Consider the following 19,133-nt stretch of genomic DNA (forward strand, 5'->3'; position numbering starts at 1 on the left):
TTTAAGTAAGGGTAACCCTAAAAAGGACTATGAACGTTCACACTACTGAACAACATCGACCAATAAACCACAGACTTGACTGTATTATAACTTACAGTACAACCACTGAGTCAAGAAAGCCGGTAGACTAACTTAGAACGAACACCGCTCGACCAATATCGACAACTACACCCTACAGGCACCTAATATATAAATGACTTAGTTACGAATGAATTTTGACTAAAAACAGAACTGATACGAATTGCATGACCAAATGAATGGACGGAATGAAACTGACAACATATTTACGAACTTAACACGAGTCGTAGATCCACTGACGTTACGGCCAAACTGACCAATCATTTTCAAGTGCTAGAGACTTCCTTTCTACCCAGGTTGTTGAAACGCAGTAATCGTTTTCAGAGGAACCGTCATCCCGGCGTTCACACAAGACGAACTAATGTTTAATTCTGCTGCGTTGCAACTAACGTCTTCCATAACCACCACCACTACTCTTTGTAGTCTCAATCCAGTTCATCAAAGCCTTCACGTTGGCATACACCCCCGGGTATCCTGGCTTAGCGCATCCAATACCATAGCTCACCACTCCTGCTAAGTAAGCCTTTCCATTCTGTGGGCACACCAAAGGACCTCCGCTATCTCCCTGACAGGAATCGATTTTTCCTTGATCATATCCAGCGCAGATCTTGAGGTTTGAGATGCGACCATAATTCTGTGAACACTTTTGCCTGTTGACTATAGGAACATTTGCTTTCATCAGTGTCGTGGCCTGCGGTCCACCCTCTCTGATTGTCCCAAACCCAGTCACGGTGCACATGGTTCCATCTCTAAAGTTGGAGCGAGACGTTGGTAGGCAAACTGGTTTCATGTTGTCATTGAATTCTACTTCGCTGTCTAGCTCAATCATGGCGATGTCGTTATCCATTGTGTTTTTATTATATCGTGGATGATTGGTCACCTGTTGTAATTAAGCAATTATACCAATTAACAACAGACTTGAAATAAGTGTCTTCTTCGTTTCGCTTAGCAAGGGAACTTTGAAATCACTGACGGTGATCACTGCCAGAAAAATTGATGCCTCCCAGATGTGAAACCCGAAAGCAATCCTATGGACTCCACTGGTACCGGAGACCTCCCGCTTTACACATGCGTGCCTGAGTTAACCGGGCGGAGATCGAAAAGAATAAAAGGTAAATTTGATATAACAACTGTTTGAAACCACTTGAGTTAAGTATGGTTAACAAACCTTACACGTTGTAACATGTAATGAAATTATTTAGCGTCCCGGAAAAATTGTTTTGATTACAACTGGTACCATTTACATCAAGATTTCACTGGGTTAAAGACTATATGTTCCAAACTAAGAGATCGGAAGAGCCCAAATCTCCGATACAGATTCGGCATTATTATCAAGTTTTCCAAGCAATTTGCCGAGACCTATGGTTCCAGTATTTTCAGTTATATCATTTGGGTTGTAAGATTTATGTAAGTAAAGCACCTTGGCCATGCTTTAACCCGGTTAAGGCCACATGCAGCGGCTTCCACATAACTACATAAAGCAAATTCCTCTAGTACCTTTCTCGCGGCAATTACCACCTCATTCCCCTCATCATTATTGACGTCAAATTCTCCAAGCACAACCTTGAGTACATTTGGTGGCCGCTGCATTCGCTGGAAGCAGTGAGCAGCTGACACAACCCATTTTTTGTCGATGAGAGATCCACCGCAGAAGATGTTGGTTCTACTGTTTTCGGTCTCCCATCTAAATCCCACCTGCCAGGGAAACTCTGATGGCCTCGCTTGCTGCCCACCAACAATGCGAGACTTCTTGCCGACACCGCAGCTAATGCTCCCGCCGTAATTTCCGCCGTTATTCCCTCCTTGTTGACCACACCCCTGAGGATCGCCATATTTACACTTGTATCCTGGGATGTTCTTTGAATTCAAATCTACAACAAAGTTTGCATTGACGCGTACGTTAAAGTACTGTTTACAATACCCTTAGTTACGGACCTACTTGATCTGATTGATCTCCTTCAACTGATCAAAAAAAAATCTTTACCATTTTCCAGATAGAAGATTACTTTCCGTGTTAATGATTACAACATGTATACTTACTGTATTCATTAGTTTTTCAATGCATCAAAATTATAGTTTCTTTATAAGAAGTAAAACAGAACACTTCTGTTTTCTTTACGATAAGGCATCTACTTTAACAAGGAGAAGATTCTTCTCTTCGTTGCGAACTTGCGGAAGTACGATAATTAAGAATTTGCTAGACATACCAAATTAAACCTAAAGAGATGCTTACAGTGTAGCGGAGGGCCAGGTTTGTCATAGTTATAAGAGCGGACCGTACCTCAATCGAATTGCATCACTTTAGGGTCCTACTACAAATGATATTAAAAAGTCTGGCGAGAGGCCTTGACGGCTCGCCAAAGCGGAGAGGTTTTTAGTTGACACTGAACCTCCGTCACAGCGAAAGGTAAAAGTCAACGGCAAGAAGAACCCACTCGAGAAAGGACATTATAAAAAAGTACCGTAAGATAAAAAATGACCTCAGCCGCCAGCGAGCTCATTAACAGAAAAACATCAAGTTTATTTGCCAAATCGAAATAGCCACCAAATCGATTTTTCAAACAATCGTCAGAACTCCCATCACTTAGCCCACCAAAAAAACTTTTTGGCGATAATGAGCCACGCCAGAGAAGAAACTTTTCGTAAGGTCCAGTCACTAAGACTTGCAGACCCAGCACAGGCCAGAGAAGGCCAGGCCGAGCAGGAAGAAAGAGAAAGCAGAAAACCGGTTTAGAGGTATCATTATAAAGCTGGGAGTTTGGGGTTTTTTTGGTGTTTTTTTTTTTTTGAGGGGCTCGGGGGGGGGGAGGGGAGGGGGTTAGTGTGCCTTCGTATCCTTTTTTACACAGTGGTAACTGGAACCTGTCACCTAATGTGGGAGCGCGCGCCCAAGAAAAATAGGCCGCCCGGTCATAGTAGTTCTCCGCCAGCTCAAAGGCAGACAGACCCCCGCCGGAGCCACCGCGCGAACGAAACAGACTCCACCCGGAGGGAGCTATTCCATCGCAGGGTCCCCAAAGAAAGGAAGGGAGCAAGAAGCACCCAGCCTATCCAGGACTTGTCCAGAGTCCAGCGCAAGCCCACGCCCCCAATAAAGTGAACGGGGAAAAATACATGCCGAGGAGCGGCCCGCCGCCAGTCGGGAGGCGGCGCCCAGACACGAAAAGGATGGAAAAAACAATTTAAGATGAATCAGATTCTGAAAAGCGCCGCATCGGGACGCGGCGCGGGGGGGATTGGGGCGGCGATTCGGGGGCAGCGCACGAAGATACGGAAAGTACAGAGCCCGAAGAACCAACGCATATCCCCCCAAAGCCGAACGGAAAAACTCAAAAAAGTGTTAAAGAAGTAAATCCACTCATAGCGGTCTGCCTACCAAAACCTGGAGAGAGAAAAAGACAGGGCAGATAAAGAAGTACCTGAGCAACTAAATTCCCCTTTATCCTTTTCTCTCAAAGCCCTCCCAATGCAAGGCCATCACCTCAGGTAAGGCCACCCAAAAAAGGACAAAAAAAAAGAAAAAAAAAAATCAAGCCACCGCACCCCAACAAAACCACCAAAAACCCCACCCCAAACAAAGACGGAAGTGGAAGAGGGGGGGGCCCGAGTCCTACCCAGGTTGGGTACCGGGCGGGGCAGGGCGAGGGGGCCCCCCCCCCCCCCCCCGGCCACCAAAACCCCTACCATCGGAGTGGGAAGGGAGAAGAGGGAGGGTAAAGAAAAGGCGGTGTAGAATGGGAAGGAGATGGGGGCAAAGAGCGGAAGGCAAAAGAGTTCTTACATACTTACAAGCATGTGCTCACTAAAGTGAGAACCATTCGTCTACCAAAACATTTTGATTCTTTTTAAGATCTAAAAACACTGCTCTCTAATTGATAACTGCAATAATTATGGATTGCAGGTAATAAATAAAATGATATGAACCCATTTAAGTTGAAATTAAAATCTTATAATGAAGAAAAGGAGAGGAGAAGCCACGAGCCAAGCGGCCCACACTGCCGGAGCTATCCCGGTCGAGCATCAGCGGGGAATTCATTCCCCCTGAGGAGCGCCGGGCCCCCCAGCATTATGTCGCCGGTACCAATACACGGGTGGAGGGGAGAGAAAGTGCTGCCGAACACAAAAGGACCCGGCGGGGCCGAACCGGACCGCTCGATCCGGAGTCCGGCGCACTAACCATTAGGCCACCGCGCCTCCCACAATGAAGAAAGAGGAGCCTTTAAGAAAACATTTCAATCTTGTTTAAATTTACCTTCCTGTGAGAAGATACTTGGAACTGAGCCTAAAAAAGGAACAGAAAAACCATTACCGGAAGCAGGCAGCACAAAAGCATTTGTCATTTAAACCTTCCTTCTAGGAAACTAGTAGGGATGTGAGTGCTAATATGTTCCTCCGCACCGCTATGTTAAAGTTAATTTGGACAGATTTTTTCACGTACCTACTTTCGGAAAGACATTTTTCTTAAACATATCAGGGCCACCTTCAGCTCCTCGGGGACTGTAACGAATGCAGATGATGTCACCATGAACGGTAGAACGAGCAGTACCAGCTCCAATTTCAAATGTGTCATTCCACACAACCTTTTGCGAGAAAAGACCACAAGTGAGGATCCAAATTTTCCTTTCTTACCAAATAAGTGGTGAAACAATAATTCAAGAGAAAGTTGCGTGTTTTTCTTGCATTGTATGAATGAAGCCGGCCAAGTTAAGCGACTAGGTGTATTTCTATACCGGCACACATGGGTGAGGTGTTAGTCCATCGCAGGGTTAAGCCCAGCATTAAGTTACTGGTATTATTTATACATAAGGTTGAATAAAGACAATAAAGGCATTGTGAGAATTAAGGGTATTGCCCAACGCAGTGACCCCGACATAGCTCGAATCCGGACCGCTCAGAAGAAGAAGAGCAATCAATCAATTAATTAATGTATCGACCGATTAACTAAATAATTGATTGATTGCTTCTCGTCATTCCAGTTATAGCCCCCCTTTTACATGAGCAATGAGGGTTTAAGGTAAGAGCGCGCGCGCTTAAAAAGCGTTGTTTTGTGATGCGCGCAATAAGTAAGTATTTCTATGAATACATCAGTGTACCTGCGCAAAATGTTTGATCGGCGTTCCAGGAACTTTGGGTAATCCTGTCTGATAGTTGTAGTTTGTTTCTTCCATGTACCATTGTTGAACAGCCATGTTGCAAAGGTCTGGAGAAGAACTGTTTAATTGACCATTTGAGTCGGTTCTGGCTATAGCAGCAAGATTTTCTCCCTCGTTTTTGGTGTCCATGGTCTTGTTATCATGTGCAAGGTCGTCTTTTAATGCGAGTTCTTCGCACCACGCTTGAGCCTCGTCACCCAACTCTTCTGACCACGCAACAGACTGGGCGCCGTGAAGCTTCCTCAGGTTATTATGGGCCATCACGCAAGCTTTGTCAAATTCGTCGTATGCGGTGACACCTTCGTAAACATAAAGTGTTTATTTAGAGCAAATAACTACTGTATTTCATGATACATCGCCAAACAAGTCGTAGATTTTGAGAGTTTAAGGGAAACGGACTACCATTAGGAGTATATGATCCTGACTTACAAAATTTACGAAGTCGAAATGTCGAAGAGCACGATTAAAAGAGAAATAACTTCACGTCAAGCAAGTACTTACTTGGCAGAACATTACAAAAAAATACCTTTGTATGTTCGAATACCGGTTACCTTTCAGTTTTAATCTTACCTGCATAAAGAAGAGAAGTACACAGTAACAAAAAACCAAACTGAAATGGCTTCATTTTTGTAAACCACCTCAGTTTTCAGATAGGCCTGAGTTTCTTCCTCCTTGTAATCGTTCTTGCTTTTAACTCAAGCCTTTGGACTAAGTTGTATTTAAAAAGATATTGTCATCTATTACTCAATCTTTTTGTTTTCATTTTGACGGGCGTTACACAGCAAGCTTGTATGCCCTTAAATGTGGGGCACACCCATTTTTTAATAATAAAAGATTATTAATCAAGACAAGCAAAAAAGTATTAAGCAAAACTGTGAAAGGTTTAAATATATACCTCGAGTAAACGCTTTTAAATAAAAGTTTGTAACCTGCTTGCCACTTCGGGGCATCTGTTTGCTCTTTATTCATTGTTTTCCCTGATATTTGTACTTGATGGCTACCGTCAGAATCTGACATTTTGTTAGTTCCTCCTAAAAAGTAGACCGGCAAGGTAGGTGTGTTCCAGCCACAAGCAATATCTAATAATTCTCCTCCTCTTGCAAATAATCGCAAAATTAAAATAAATTTTACGTTCTGGAAACAATGATTCGAGCTTTTTTCTTAGTTCTTTTAGTGCCAATCAAACCGATTCAAATAGCTAAAGCTATTCAACAATTATAGTACTTTCACCTGATACCGAAACGAAATTGTGGTAGATACGAAGTGATTTAATGTTAAAGCACTTTTAAACTGGAATGATTTTATTTCTAAAGTTATTGACCTACGTTAGTGGGTCGAACAGCACGCGCACGAGATGTTATAAACACTCGACACCAGTGACTAACAAAGTCGTGGAATTCATTTAATAAACACTTTTAAAAAATGTTTACTGATTCTTTATGTAACGACAAGTTGGTTTCTTTTTTGTCCCTTTTGAGTAAAAATACAGATTTAAATTGAACATTGTAACTGAAAATGACTGACGTTTATGTCGAAACTTGTCTTTAAAACTCAAACTGCTGTTATTGTTTGTTTTTTTAGTTTGAAATTCTTAATTCTCGAATTGCTCATAGTAGTTTAGATGTAGAGACAGGACCGCCATATAAGAATCGATCGTTGATGAAAAAAGAATTCACAAGCAGTTGAGGTTACTGGGTACCTCACCAAGAGGCAATTATTAAATACGGTTCCACTCCATCACCTTTATTCGACTACTACCTTGAGAGTTTCTTTGAAATCATTGTGCGGACGCGATATAAAAATTTCCGTTTATACATCCTTTAGGAGTGGTGAAGTAAGCGGATATTTCGACGATTGAGGGAACCATTTCGACGACTGAGGGAACCAAACGGTGTGTGGATAGAATGCATCAAAAAAGGTATTCACTTCTAGGAATAGTTTGAAGTCAGTGATCATTGGGTACCTTTGGAAAACAAAATGACTAACACATACGATTTGTTTTCCATTACAAGGATAAAACGGTGAAATGCTTATTTTATTTTATTTATTTTATTTTTTTTAAAAAGCTATGGTGTTCTTTTTTTTTTTGTTTTCTCATGCAGGCTTTCTTCTATAGTGGAAATAGAAGGCAAGGTAGGTGTAAAGGTTGTCGGCGTTTCCACCACAAGCGTTCTTGATGATTCGATAAAGGCGGCGGAGGGGCAAGCTTGGTGTCACAATTGTAGGTGTTCCAGCCACAAGCATACTTCTCCTCCTCTCCCTTCAGACGACCACTCCTTTGAATGTTTCTCTAAAGATCGTTTCCAACGGGTACAACTAGGAGTTTTTCAAATATAGAACTGTTTATTTCGTTGTTTTGTTAGGTTTAAACATCACCAGGCAGAAGTTCATTGAATGACTTGAAAACAGTGTCAAGGGTTGGTTACTTAATGAACAAGCTAAGCAAAGTGTAAAGACGAAAATAAAATTAAAAACTACTTAAACTTAATATTTATCTTTGTTTTGACTTACTGGAAGAGAGTTCATATTCTACAGGGAAAACAAAAAGAAAAATATCTTTTACAATTTATTTTACAATTTTCTTAAGCTGAAGTGATAGCGTGTTTTGAGTAGGAAAAGCGTAGTGGTGGGGTTGCTAAAGGCTAGCAACCCCACTTTATCCGGGTAAGTTAATCCGTCCACCAACAGGCCATCAATTTCTGGTCGTGTTAATGTTAACGAGGAGGGCGCTGTTAAAGATTTCTTAAATAACAAAGTAACTGACTGATCTTTTCTCAGTTCGGGGCAGCAAAATAGCCATGATAATAAAGCGGTCGAAAAGCGGGCTTCTGCTAGTTTGGGAGCACTATCAAGAGAGCTTTGTAGTAGCATACACATGGTATTTTACTGTCACTCAACAAATTAAAGCTTGTAAATATAACAATATCGCAACATTATAGTTTTTTATTGTTGGCTCACGACCTGACGCCGTTTAATTTAAATATAACAATTTTTATTCTGTCCAACGTATGTAAAAAATACAACACAATGACAACAAAGGGAATAAAGTCGTTATATTGCATTACAAATCAGTACCTATACAACCTTTCCAATTTTTGATCGCTGGATAAAAGTGTCTTAAGAACACGTACCAATTCAAACTAATATTTGTGCCTTTTCAATAAAATAAATTATTTTATCTTTTGATGGCACAAAATAAGTACCGTACTGCAATTTTGATAATTTAAGTAAACTTGCACTGTTAGTGCTAGTAGGTTTTAGTTACATGATCAATCCACGGCTTAAGATATTTCACATTCGTGTAAATATTAGGTGAGCGAACCCTCGAACATCTTTTACCGTGACTAACAATTCCCCCCAAGTAAAACTTTCCTTTATTATAGCAAGCAAGGGGTCCGCCACTATCGCCTCTACAAGTGTCGAGAATTCTTTCGGTATATCCCGAACACAACATTCTATCGGTTAACCAACGAACGTTTCTTCGACACTCCTCGGGAGACAGTATGGGAACATCGATACCACGAAGCGTTTCGTCGATGTTTCCCACCATATAATTAAGACCAGAACCGGTTACAGTGCAAATTTCACCTCCAGAAAAAGACACTGTTTCGTCCGGCAAACATATAGGCCTCATGTAGTCACTGTACTCCTTAAGCGGCGTCTTCAATTTGACAAGCGCAATGTTGTAATCTTTGGTGTTCTTTTTGTGCAGAGGATGTCTAATTACTGCAGAAGCTTCAGCTACAACCTCCTGACCATCTTTGTTTTGATTATCGAATTCGCCCAAGATGACTTTCAGCTTAAATTTAGGATTTACTCGAAGTACAAAACAATGTGCAGCTGTCAAAATCCACTCCCTGTCCAGTAAGGATCCGCGACAAAACACGTTGGACTTCCCCAATCGGTTCTGATATCTGAAGCCCACTTGCCACGGGAATTCTCCAGGTTTAACAGGTTCATTACCTGTTGGTCCTCTTCTCTTGACAATTCCACACGTGATATCTTCCATAGGCTGTTGTTCCAACTCTTGATTGGTCATTTCTGAAAGTCATTGCCATGACAACGGAAGTATTAGCACAGAAAAAAAAATGTACATGTATGTATTAAGGTTTAGGACCTTACTGCAAAGGGCAACCCTCAGCACATTGTTAAAATTAAGTTACTTGACATCAATTTTGTCGTCGTTTGTAATTGTTTCTACGAAATGGATGCAACCTCCCATAACTAATCATAGCAGAGCCGACTTTTCGACCATCACCTGTGCACACAGCATTTAATTTACTTTGCCAAGCTAAACGAACAATCTATGAATTTTGACTGATTGGATTACTGACCATAATATCTAGGTGACTTCTCCTTATTGGCGGAACTAATTTCAGAAAAAAATTGCCATGCAGGCGGAAGATGGCGTCCGAAGATGCGACACTCGCGCCGCCAAGCCTGGATGACCGCACGAGGCAAAAGGACGAGCGGAGGGACACGGGCACCGGACGAAACGAAAAGGCCCCGGGACACGCGACGAGCAAACCTTTCAGCGAGGACCCCCGAGGGCGTGTACCGACAAGACATCATGTCCGAGCGGGGAGATTAGCTGCGTATTATTTCCTATTTCACTCGTCCCGTACCAATACTAATATTTTTCTTATTATTGTGACGTAATACTATCTGATTTAAAGCGTGTGTTTTTGTCGTACATAGAAATAGTGCTGATGGCACAGAGTTATATCTTATAAAGATAATGGCTTTTTTTTTTTTGACAAAACGTATGGGCACCACGAAATAGACGACTTGTACTTGAGACGTGCATGTGACAAGAGGCCTTTCAGTTGAACTAAGTGGTTATAAAGATTTCATTCTTAAATCGGCAAGAAAAAAGATGGCCTGTTTTAAATCTTTATTTTTAATTCGAAAAGTGCTAACACCGAGTACTTTATGTATCGTACCTTCATCGGTATCCATGGATGAATCTTTCCTAATGGAAGTTGGATTTCCCTCGTCTTTTTTGGACAGAAGAAAAAAACATTGTTGGATGTTACATGTCATGTTAACCTTACGTTTTTATCGTTTTCATCGAAACGTTCACTTAAAGACAACTTTCTAGAGACAATTGAAACCTACGTAAGGGTGCTCTGCCAAATATAGAACAAGGAAGACATACTTCATTTTTCTTTATAATTCGTCATCAATGCTGACAAATGCAATGATATTTGGAATTCATGCTTCACCTCAGGCAGTTTTAGTGCTCGTAGGATTGTATTTGTTGGTTAACTTGAAAGAGTCTGCACGCCCTATTATTCAAATAAGGCTAAGAAGGTCGACAATACGTAAATGTTGAGCCAGTCAGAAAGCTAGAAATATGTACCGAAATAACGAGTTAGTATTTTGTAATAAATTGTGCATTATACTTGTATGGGGTTCTATTGACGGTGGATTATTTTTCTTTGTCAGAGTGTTAACGTTATTCCACACACTTAACAAATGATAAGATCCTGAGAGCAAATGATGTTAGGGAATGTGTTGGAAGCGTACCTAATGGTGCCGAGTCAGAGGGAGAAATCGTCGAGTCTCCTACCCGTGCGGTAGGCAAATGCACTGCGCCTGTTTAAAAAATAGCAGAGAAGGCAAGCGGTTAATGTTTGGTCCCCGTGTTTCAGTACCTAACAAGGTAAAAAACTTGCCATTATTTCAGCGTGCTAAAATTCAAACGTTATTTTACATGATCGAAACAAAAAAAACTCTTGTTGGATTTTTTATTGTTTCAAATTTGGATAAAGTGATTCTAAAGATGAGCAATAAATCGTAACTAGGGATAAACGAATGATTTTTTCTTTGTGAAATGTAGAATGATCGAGAAGCATGGGCCATCAGATACTTACGCTGACAATACTAATTGTGATTATAACATAAACTGTTCAGAAGTTATTCACCGCTGGCCAGCAAGACAGGATTGCTTCTTCGTTGCTGCATATATACCAAAATCTTGTTGCATTATTTTCAGTTCCAGAACGTTCGAATTTGAAAAAACTTGTTTTATGATGGCAGCTAATGAGTATAAGATAATAAAGGCTGATAATACCTTTAGCAAATACATTTTTCATAAAAGCTTGTGGTCCACCCTCTCCACCCTTAGGAGAATACCGCGCCACTGAAATAAAGCCATAAGTCTTGGAGATTGCACTTCCAACGCCAATCTCCATGGAGCCATTCCACACGACCTGAAGCAGATAAATCATTTTGTTACTACAGATGTTGGTCGACAGACTTCACAGGATCCGGACCTCACGAAGGGAAGGCTGTGGTACCGGTGCGTCTCACCGGCGTGGAGCAAGGATAGGTGTTAGAACTCATGAAAACTATATAATTTTCTCTAAGTCCTGGTAAGCTGTGTTAGATCATTGCCATTTCGTTTCTCACTCATTGCAGTATTTTGCAAATTGAAAGGCGAGTGCCGACGCCATTTGACCACGAAAGCGTTTGACGTCATTTTTCTGTACCGGGCACCAAAAAAAGGAAATATAATCGTAACTCTGCACTGCATAAAACTAGTACTTGATCGTGCGCGTGCACAAGCTTTTAAGCCGACTAAATCATAAGAAAATTACCTTCACCAGTCTTTACTATTCAAGAGATTTCCGCTTTTAACTGTGGTTTTAAAAATAATACTGACTCAGTTAAACTGGCCTAACCTGTGCAAAGTGCTTTACTGGCAAGTCAGGCTTCTTTGCGGTCCCAGTCTGAAAATTATAGTTTCCTGCCTCGTCATACCAGTTTTGTACAACCTCACCACACGTGACACAGTTTGGTTTCCAGGCTCCTTGACATTTTGGCTGAGGTGGTACAAACCACGCTATGTTCTCTCCCTCGTCCCTCTCGGCTAAAGTGTCCCCGTCGTGTTCGATCCTGTCATTTATTGCAAGATACTCAGCCCATTTCTGTGCGTCCTCGGCTAGGGACTCGGACCAGGAGAGGGGCTGGGCACCATGAAGCCTTCTTAACTTGTTATGCTCAATTACGCAGTCTCGGTCAAATAGGTCATAAGTGTGCCCTGTTTGACAACAAAAATGTATAACGCATCTGCCTCGATAGGAAATAAAAATGCGATTTTTAAAGCAACAGAATGAACAAGAGAATGGTAAATAAGAGTTAACAATGAGGCGAATTATGCCAGGCAAGAGAGGTGCCCTCTTGTGCGCGCGAGGAAAGAGGACAGCCTTCTATGTCCACCCACGCTTGGATCTAGCCGAAATTTGTTAGGAACTGAAACTCCTGGCGGAAAGGGCACAGTTAAGTAGCTAATAGTTTAATATTACAAAAATTATAAATTACCACGACGATTTGGTAGAACATTTACAACTTCGCCTCTGGCTCGGACATTGAGGGAGACCTCGCCCCACGTATGGATATTAAATTTGCTTGTTTTAATTTGTATATCAGTGGAAACCAAAATGCTGCTTAGAGGGACTGAACTCCTGTGCCAACAAAATATTTTTCCCCAGGAAACTTGTGCTCTTTAAAGGCGATACTTGACGTTGCTATGATTATGGTAAGACACAAGTTCGATTACGATTTTATGGCGTATACATTGCGTTTATAGCAAAGACGTTGGGCGAGTATATTTAATCTGCAATTGATAGTAAAAATACAAGCAAGGCGCGCGCGGCTGCACTGCACATTGAAATTGCCCTCACCTGTGTGGAATACAAAACACAAGACAAAAAGTAGATGGAAGAGGTCGAGTGCCATCAATGCACTTATTTTTCCTTCACATCTTCATCTAAAATAAAAGAAATCGTTATTGGAAAATCATTTGAATATGCCCTGTTTTAGCTATATAGTTCAATGTTTATCTAAACAATTACACGGATTTTGCTTCTGTCCGTTCGCCTTCGTTTGCATTTCTGCGATGATTCCAAGCGGGAAAGTAAATCAAAAGCATAGATGAAGCACATGATCGAACATGAAATTATATTACGCTATCAAATGTAACGCCTTTCTGTCTTTCCCTAGTTTAAGGATAGGGTAAAGAACCGTTTTAAGTTCTCTTTTTTAGTAAATCTAAAAAGATACCAGAATTTACTTCAGAAGAACATATTCGCTTTTCTGGCTTTTGGCTTATTCTACATGTTGTTATCGCAACTGTAGCCAGACATTAGTTAAGGAAGCCAGTTTATGAACAAGGATGAAATATATTTAAATTATATTACGGTAAGACGGATATTTACCTGAAGAATGGCGAATTTTCTTTGTCTCTGTTACAAATTCAGTTTACAAGCCGGCCGCCATGTTTAAACAATTAACGATTCATTGGACCGTGACCATGGTGGTACTTTCAACAGACAAAATATAACCACCTGCCCTTGAAATGACTGAAACGCCTAGACAAAGTAAACGGAAACTTTTAACCTTTATTTGATCCCAAGAATGATCTTCACCTTAATTCTCATTACAGTATCGATACATTTTCAAACAGTTATGTGGAAAGAATGTAGAAAATCATCAGACACCTTGGTGTCGGTACCACAAGAACAAGAACACGAACCAACGATATATGAAGAAATCTGTGACATGGGAAAGAAAACCGGTTAACACATACTAACCATGACTTCTTATTGGTTGTATTCTTCATGACGTGGGATAAAATCCGGTATACGGAAGAGAGAAATTTTAAAAGAAAGAGAGGCTTAAACGCTGTTAGATAAATACATCGGAGTCTAGAAGCATTTTGTCCCCAATGTCTTCCTCGAATTGATGTACACAGATACGAAAATACATTTCAGTCATTTCATTTAAACGCAAGATGAAGTTTCCTTTTTAACATGACAAATTGGCAATGAATTAATTTGTGGGTGTCGTATACACCAGCTAAAATTGAATAGCCCTGACTTATCACCTGCAGTTATTTCCTTCGACTATGAACGAATACTGTTTTGGGGTTTTTTAAAACAATGTCGCACCCTCTAAGAATGAGTTATGGTATTCTCGTTTTCTGGTCATTCATCGCCTTAGTAAGATCAGGTAATTGTCATTCAAGACCTACTTATCATGGAAGCCAGCTTGTTTTTAAAGGGGTTTATTCCGCGTACTTGTTTATGTTTACATTCATTAGTAATAGTGATAAGATATAAAATTGAAAATATTTCATTATACAAAGCAAAACCGATTTTGAAATTTTAATTTTCATTGATTCCAGCATTTATTTCTTGGGGAACATTTACAGCCATATCGTCGTTTAATCATCTTTTTTGTACCTTTTTACACAAATTTCAGCCCAAATTTTTTAAGCCAACAACTTTTCTCTTTCCTGGAGCCTTTATATCTTCTACATTATAATAATTTTTGTCCCCCTTACATAAAGTAGTTAAATGTTCGTAGATTGTATGCCGTTTTTCTTTGAACTCCTCAGGGCGACGCATAGATCAGCTGTTGTACATGCAAGAGTCGGCCCTGATGGAGGCTGTCAGTCAGGGGAGTCCAGAGAGCTGGACATGGCAGGCAGGACTCAGAAGACCGAATGAACCAAACCTGTTTTGTGGCGGCGTGCTAATCGGCAGCGCCTGGGTACTAACATCTGCACACTGCGTTTACTACATGAAGGACTACATGCCGACACCAATGATTGAGGTCGTCATTGGCGAGAAAGATCTGCAGAACCAAGATGGAGTAGTAACGAATGTGACTGAAGTATTCGTTCATAAGAATTATGATCCTAACACTCAAGACTATGATTTTGCATTGCTGCGGCTAGCTGATCCTGTAGAACAAAGTCCACTTATGTACATCCGTCCTGTAAAGCTACCCGAGGAAGAAATGGACTTTGAATCAGGAACGCTCTGCTTCGTTTCCGGTTACGGAGCACCGAAACCCGGAAGTAATTTCTTTGCAAAACTGATAACCGTTCAAGTACCGATTGCGAGCGAAGATGCGTGTAAGAAGGTTTATGAAGATCACAAGATTACACCAAGAATGTTCTGTGCAGGTTTTGAAGAAGGAGGAGCTGATGCTTGTCAGGGAGATGGGGGAGGACCGCTGGTCTGTAAGGATGGTACCAGCTGGTATCTGAAAGGATTGGTGAGCTGGGGACGAGGTTGTGCTGTACCAGGCAGTTATGGAGTGTATGCAAATGTCAAAACAGTTATGAAATGGATAGAGGAAACAACGGGACTTTCAGTTGACTGATTTGTAAAAAACGCCCGAGCTGAAAATTGTTACTGGAACAGCAAACAACATTATGAAACGCAACTTAGTATTTAGAATTTGCGTCTTGTACAAATATATAATCTCATAAAGCCTATACATATATTTTACATGTCAACATCTCTCTTAAAGTAATCGTTACTTTTTCTTCTCATGCCAATAAACATAGCTTATAAACAAGAACCTTTAATTTAAGTTTTGATAAAAAAGCGGGGGCTAAATTACCTCATTACTGAATTATACGACTGGTTATCTAGAACTTAATATTCTCACTTGACCGCCGTGCTGTACCATTAATTTTAGTGTCATTAAAGTGTTTCTTTCTTGTACGAATAAATTTGTCAAATATGAATAAACTGACTAGAATTGGTACAAGTGAAATGGCGCTGTGTTGTAAATGGTCACTTTTTTTCAGTTTCAATTTATAAATGACAGTATTACGTTTGGCGTTAGATTTGGGGTTGGCGAAATAACCTGCTAATTTTTGTCGTTTCACCAAGTAAGGCACGCCCTCGATATCAAATAGAGAAGAACTGCTGGGAATTAGTGGAAGAATGTTCCCGTTCTTGATCATGTCTTTTGCGGTCTTTTTTCCTCACATTGTCTCAGGTAATTTCCATCGTAACGGTTATAGATTTAAAACAGTTTCAAATTTAAAAATCGCAACAGTTATTCCAAAATTCCCTTTTCCCTTTTTTGTAAGTTTCACTGTTTTAGATAAAGAGCCGTATCTGTATAAAATGAATGTCATATTGCTAGTCTAGATTGGAAGGTTTTTAGGAGGATTCTTCTCAACTAACACAGAACCGATCATCTTAACATTTTTTTTCTCACAAACAGTAGAAGCGAAAAACAACTAACTGCTCTTTATCCAGAACGAGGTAGCGAACGAGTGGACAAGCGAACAGTCTAACAAGCGAATGAACAATGGTACCTATGTACGGAGCATGTATAGTATCACAATGTAGCAACTGAATACACATTTATTTTAGTCCAACTTCCAAATAAAAAGTATTGCAAGTGCCTAGTAAATGGCATAATTTATTAAAAAATAATATTTTTATTCTTGTTGGAAGGTGCTGTTCCAAACAACTCGACCATTACCAACAGCACTGGCAAACAAGTTCAATGCTCGTATAAAGCTGTAAATATCATCACGCAGGAAAAACTTACGATTGTCGGTGGTATGGTTCTATTCGTTTTTTTTTTTTTTTTTTTTTTTTTTCTTTTTTTCTTCTCTCTTTTTTTGTTTCAATCTTCTCTTTTAGTCTCTTTTATATTTTTCTTGATAATTATTTTTGTTCTAACCCCTTCTGATCCAGCCTGTAACGGGACGCCTCCTCACGTTCCATGGCCACCCATGCCACCAGTTCAAGCACCATGTCAAGGTATACTGCTGGTCAGGCCACAGATGCTCAAAGAGTGGATAACAATACCCACCGTATAAATCACTATCCAGAGGATAGCGTAGTATAATTTTTTAACACCTATCTACTGGATAGTGATTTATCTGGTAGATAGTGTTTTGGTGTGTTTGGGGGGGGGGGGGGATAGTGTTATCCACCTTTTGAACAACTGGGCCCTGGTCAGGACTTAAATTAAGTGGCCAGGTCACACTGTTGGATAGAGTCACGCTGTTTAGGAAACTCTTGACTCTTATGAACTGGCCCTCAGAACTCTACAATACTTTAGGCTAATAATCAGTTTGTACACTGTGATTGTTTCGTTTCAACCAATGTTTGGGGAAAGAGAAAAGAATCCCCAAAACTGGCACAACAACTCAGGTTTCAATTATAACCTCATTGTCATTGATATTTTTAAATTTTGTGTTACAGGTAATCCAGGCAAAACTTCCACCCCAGCTTGGCAGCTGCAACCGAGTCACATTGTTGGAGGCATGGAAGCTACAAGAGGGCAGTGGCCATGGCAGGCGGGTCTGAAGCGATCTGCGACGGAAAAAATCTTCTGTGGTGGTTCATTGATCAATCCCCAGTGGGTAGCGACTGCTTCCCACTGTTTATACGAAATGGCCAAATACTCCGCTCCAGGAAAGATACCGCATATTGAGGTGGTGCTGGGTGAGTTTGATCAAGACAAGAAAGACAAAAAGGAAGTGACAGCAAACGTATCAAAACTGTTCCTGCATGGTCAGTACGACCCAGATACTCTCGACTATGATATCGCGCTGCTTAAACTAAAAGATCCTGTGAAATTGTCTAAGATCGTGAAACCTGTCTGTCTTCCTGAGGAAAGCGTCGACTTTAGGCCTGGAACAAACTGTTACGTCACTGGGTTTGGAGTCACTGAGCAGGGTGGGGACGTGGCGACCACGCTTCAAGAAGCCAATGTACCGATTGTACCTCAGGAAACTTGCCAATCAGCTTACAAAGCAAAGAAGATAACGCCCCGGATGTTCTGCGCAGGCTATGCTAAAGGAGGCATCGATGCGTGTCAGGGAGACAGCGGAGGACCGCTGGTCTGCATGAACGAGGGCAAGTGGTTACTGAAGGGCATTGTAAGCTGGGGAGTCGGCTGCGCGAGGCCTGGTGCTTATGGAGTCTATTCGAACGTGAAAGACTTCTTGCCATGGATTCGAAATATCATCAACAGTGAAACAACGGAGACCAACTTAAGCTGAAGCGATGATTATTGAGACTACTTTAAAACAGCAACATAATACTGTAAAAGCTAAGCTAGATTTTACATTTTGACTCAGAGACATACAGGCAACATTTAAGGATCCTGGTTTAAGTCTCTGTTCAAATAAAGTCACTGTAGTTATTGCACCACTGTCTGTCTGTTGTCTGTCTTGGTTTGTACCTCTCTGTTTCTCTGTCAGTGACGCACATTTAAGTACATGATAGGAGTATCGCAAATCCACAGGATCAAGATCACTGGTTTATTGTGATCATGAATAACCACAAAGCATTTTGGCAGGTCGCGCTAACTTTGTGCCGCTATCCTATGAGGAGTGTAGTACTGTGAGAGCAAAGTATCTTGTCCATTCTCCCTTTAGAGCAGTTTTCAATTCACTGTCGAAAATATAAAACCAAAACCAAAGTAATTACTCTGGCCAATCACAAAGGACACAGACAATCCAGTGAACCAATCAAAACTCTAAGCAAATACATGTAGCTGGCACGAAGCGCGGGAAAACGTGCGCGAGCGAGTCACGATTGGTTTTGGTTTTACTTGTGATTGGCTGAGAAAGTGGCGCGAGATTTTTAAGCCAATCACTAAGCGTTGTAATGCAAAACCAAAGCAAACGCAATTTACTTTCGACACTCAAGTGAAAACCGCTCTATAAGGACCTGACTTTACCAAACTAATTTCAACAATGTAATGTACAAACAGGCACTCTAAATCTGTCTTATCACCAAAGGTGTTATTCAGCGAGGCCCTGCAAATTTAAAATTAAAAGATTAAAAAATAGTTTAAGAATTAAAAAAGTTACATGATAAAAAATGTATAGTATTAAAGTTCACATTAAAAGGCATAGGATAAAAAATTTAGCTAAAAACTTCATTCCTCAGGGCTTGCTTAAAAAGTAAAATGGACTTAATGTCTTGTATCGATTTGTCTAGCTTATTCCAGTCTGCAAGTCCTTGGTATAAAAGGCGTTGCTTGCCATAATTTCGTCTAATCCTCGGTAAATAAAAATTGGTTTTGCCACGGGTATTATAAGCATGAATGTCATAGTTTTTCTTT

The 19,133-nt window shown here is 40.7% G+C and overlaps 5 protein-coding genes across 7 annotated transcripts in view; 3 read left to right on the forward strand and 2 right to left on the reverse strand.

Annotated features, from left to right (window-relative positions):
* LOC144643471 (transmembrane protease serine 9-like) lies at nucleotides 1-6,165 on the reverse strand. The gene is made up of 6 exons (XM_078502734.1): nucleotides 5,802-6,165; nucleotides 5,172-5,530; nucleotides 4,517-4,658; nucleotides 4,331-4,360; nucleotides 1,576-1,949; nucleotides 1-958 (listed from the first exon to the last, which is right to left on the reverse strand). The coding sequence occupies exons 1-6, from the start codon at nucleotides 5,854-5,856 to the stop codon at nucleotides 464-466; spliced, it is 1,455 nt and encodes a 484-aa protein (XP_078358860.1). The 5' UTR covers nucleotides 5,857-6,165; the 3' UTR covers nucleotides 1-463.
* Nucleotides 1,002-19,133, forward strand: part of LOC144643470 (uncharacterized) — a 27,045-nt gene continuing 8,913 nt past the window's right edge. Inside the window, exon 1 of the mRNA XM_078502733.1 lies at nucleotides 1,002-1,190. The gene's annotated coding sequence lies outside the window, so the exon portion shown is untranslated. The remainder of the gene's footprint in view (nucleotides 1,191-19,133) is intronic.
* Nucleotides 8,386-13,531, reverse strand: LOC144641854 (uncharacterized). Its single transcript, XM_078500869.1, has 7 exons — nucleotides 13,454-13,531; nucleotides 12,920-13,005; nucleotides 11,918-12,276; nucleotides 11,308-11,446; nucleotides 10,761-10,829; nucleotides 10,175-10,228; nucleotides 8,386-9,272 (listed from the first exon to the last, which is right to left on the reverse strand). The coding sequence occupies exons 2-7, from the start codon at nucleotides 12,972-12,974 to the stop codon at nucleotides 8,479-8,481; spliced, it is 1,470 nt and encodes a 489-aa protein (XP_078356995.1). The 5' UTR covers nucleotides 12,975-13,005; nucleotides 13,454-13,531; the 3' UTR covers nucleotides 8,386-8,478.
* Nucleotides 12,698-15,545, forward strand: LOC144641855 (trypsin-7-like). 3 transcript variants are annotated; one of them, XM_078500873.1, is made up of 2 exons: nucleotides 12,698-12,774; nucleotides 14,635-15,545. In XM_078500873.1, the coding sequence occupies exon 2, from the start codon at nucleotides 14,661-14,663 to the stop codon at nucleotides 15,405-15,407; it is 747 nt and encodes a 248-aa protein (XP_078356999.1). In that variant the 5' UTR covers nucleotides 12,698-12,774; nucleotides 14,635-14,660; the 3' UTR covers nucleotides 15,408-15,545. The 3 variants fall into 3 exon arrangements, with proteins under 3 accessions (XP_078356999.1, XP_078356998.1, XP_078356996.1); XM_078500872.1 differs by lacking the exon at nucleotides 12,698-12,774 and adding an exon at nucleotides 13,759-13,875; XM_078500870.1 differs by lacking the exon at nucleotides 12,698-12,774 and adding an exon at nucleotides 14,155-14,246.
* LOC144641856 (trypsin-1-like) lies at nucleotides 15,961-18,192 on the forward strand. The gene is made up of 4 exons (XM_078500874.1): nucleotides 15,961-16,034; nucleotides 16,502-16,609; nucleotides 16,748-16,813; nucleotides 17,261-18,192. The coding sequence occupies exons 1-4, from the start codon at nucleotides 15,980-15,982 to the stop codon at nucleotides 18,061-18,063; spliced, it is 1,032 nt and encodes a 343-aa protein (XP_078357000.1). The 5' UTR covers nucleotides 15,961-15,979; the 3' UTR covers nucleotides 18,064-18,192.

The sequence above is a fragment of the Oculina patagonica genome, chromosome 2 (genome assembly GCF_052425735.1).
Source record: "Oculina patagonica isolate OP01 chromosome 2, crgOcupat, whole genome shotgun sequence".
NCBI lineage: Eukaryota > Metazoa > Cnidaria > Anthozoa > Scleractinia > Oculinidae > Oculina > Oculina patagonica.

Coding starts and splice junctions, on each gene's coding strand:
- LOC144641855 (XM_078500870.1), top strand. CDS start 14,177: ATGTCGCACCCTCTAAGAATGAGTTATGGTATTCTCGTTTTCTGGTCA. Junction 14,247..14,634: donor CATCGCCTTAGTAAGATCAG/GTAATTGTCATT, acceptor TGAACTCCTCAG/GGCGACGCATAGATCAGCTG.
- LOC144641856 (XM_078500874.1), top strand. CDS start 15,980: ATGTTCCCGTTCTTGATCATGTCTTTTGCGGTCTTTTTTCCTCACATT. Junction 16,035..16,501: donor TTTTCCTCACATTGTCTCAG/GTAATTTCCATC, acceptor TCTTGTTGGAAG/GTGCTGTTCCAAACAACTCG. Junction 16,610..16,747: donor AAAACTTACGATTGTCGGTG/GTATGGTTCTAT, acceptor CTTCTGATCCAG/CCTGTAACGGGACGCCTCCT.
- LOC144641854 (XM_078500869.1), bottom strand. CDS start 12,974: ATGGCACTCGACCTCTTCCATCTACTTTTTGTCTTGTGTTTTGTATTC. Junction 10,229..10,760: donor CTCTGACTCGGCACCATTAG/GTACGCTTCCAA, acceptor TGTCCAAAAAAG/ACGAGGGAAATCCAACTTCC. Junction 9,273..10,174: donor ATCCATGGATACCGATGAAG/GTACGATACATA, acceptor AATGACTTTCAG/AAATGACCAATCAAGAGTTG.
- LOC144643471 (XM_078502734.1), bottom strand. CDS start 5,856: ATGAAGCCATTTCAGTTTGGTTTTTTGTTACTGTGTACTTCTCTTCTT. Junction 5,531..5,801: donor TACTTCTCTTCTTTATGCAG/GTAAGATTAAAA, acceptor ATGTTTACGAAG/GTGTCACCGCATACGACGAA. Junction 959..1,575: donor TGGTAATTGCCGCGAGAAAG/GTACTAGAGGAA, acceptor TAATTACAACAG/GTGACCAATCATCCACGATA.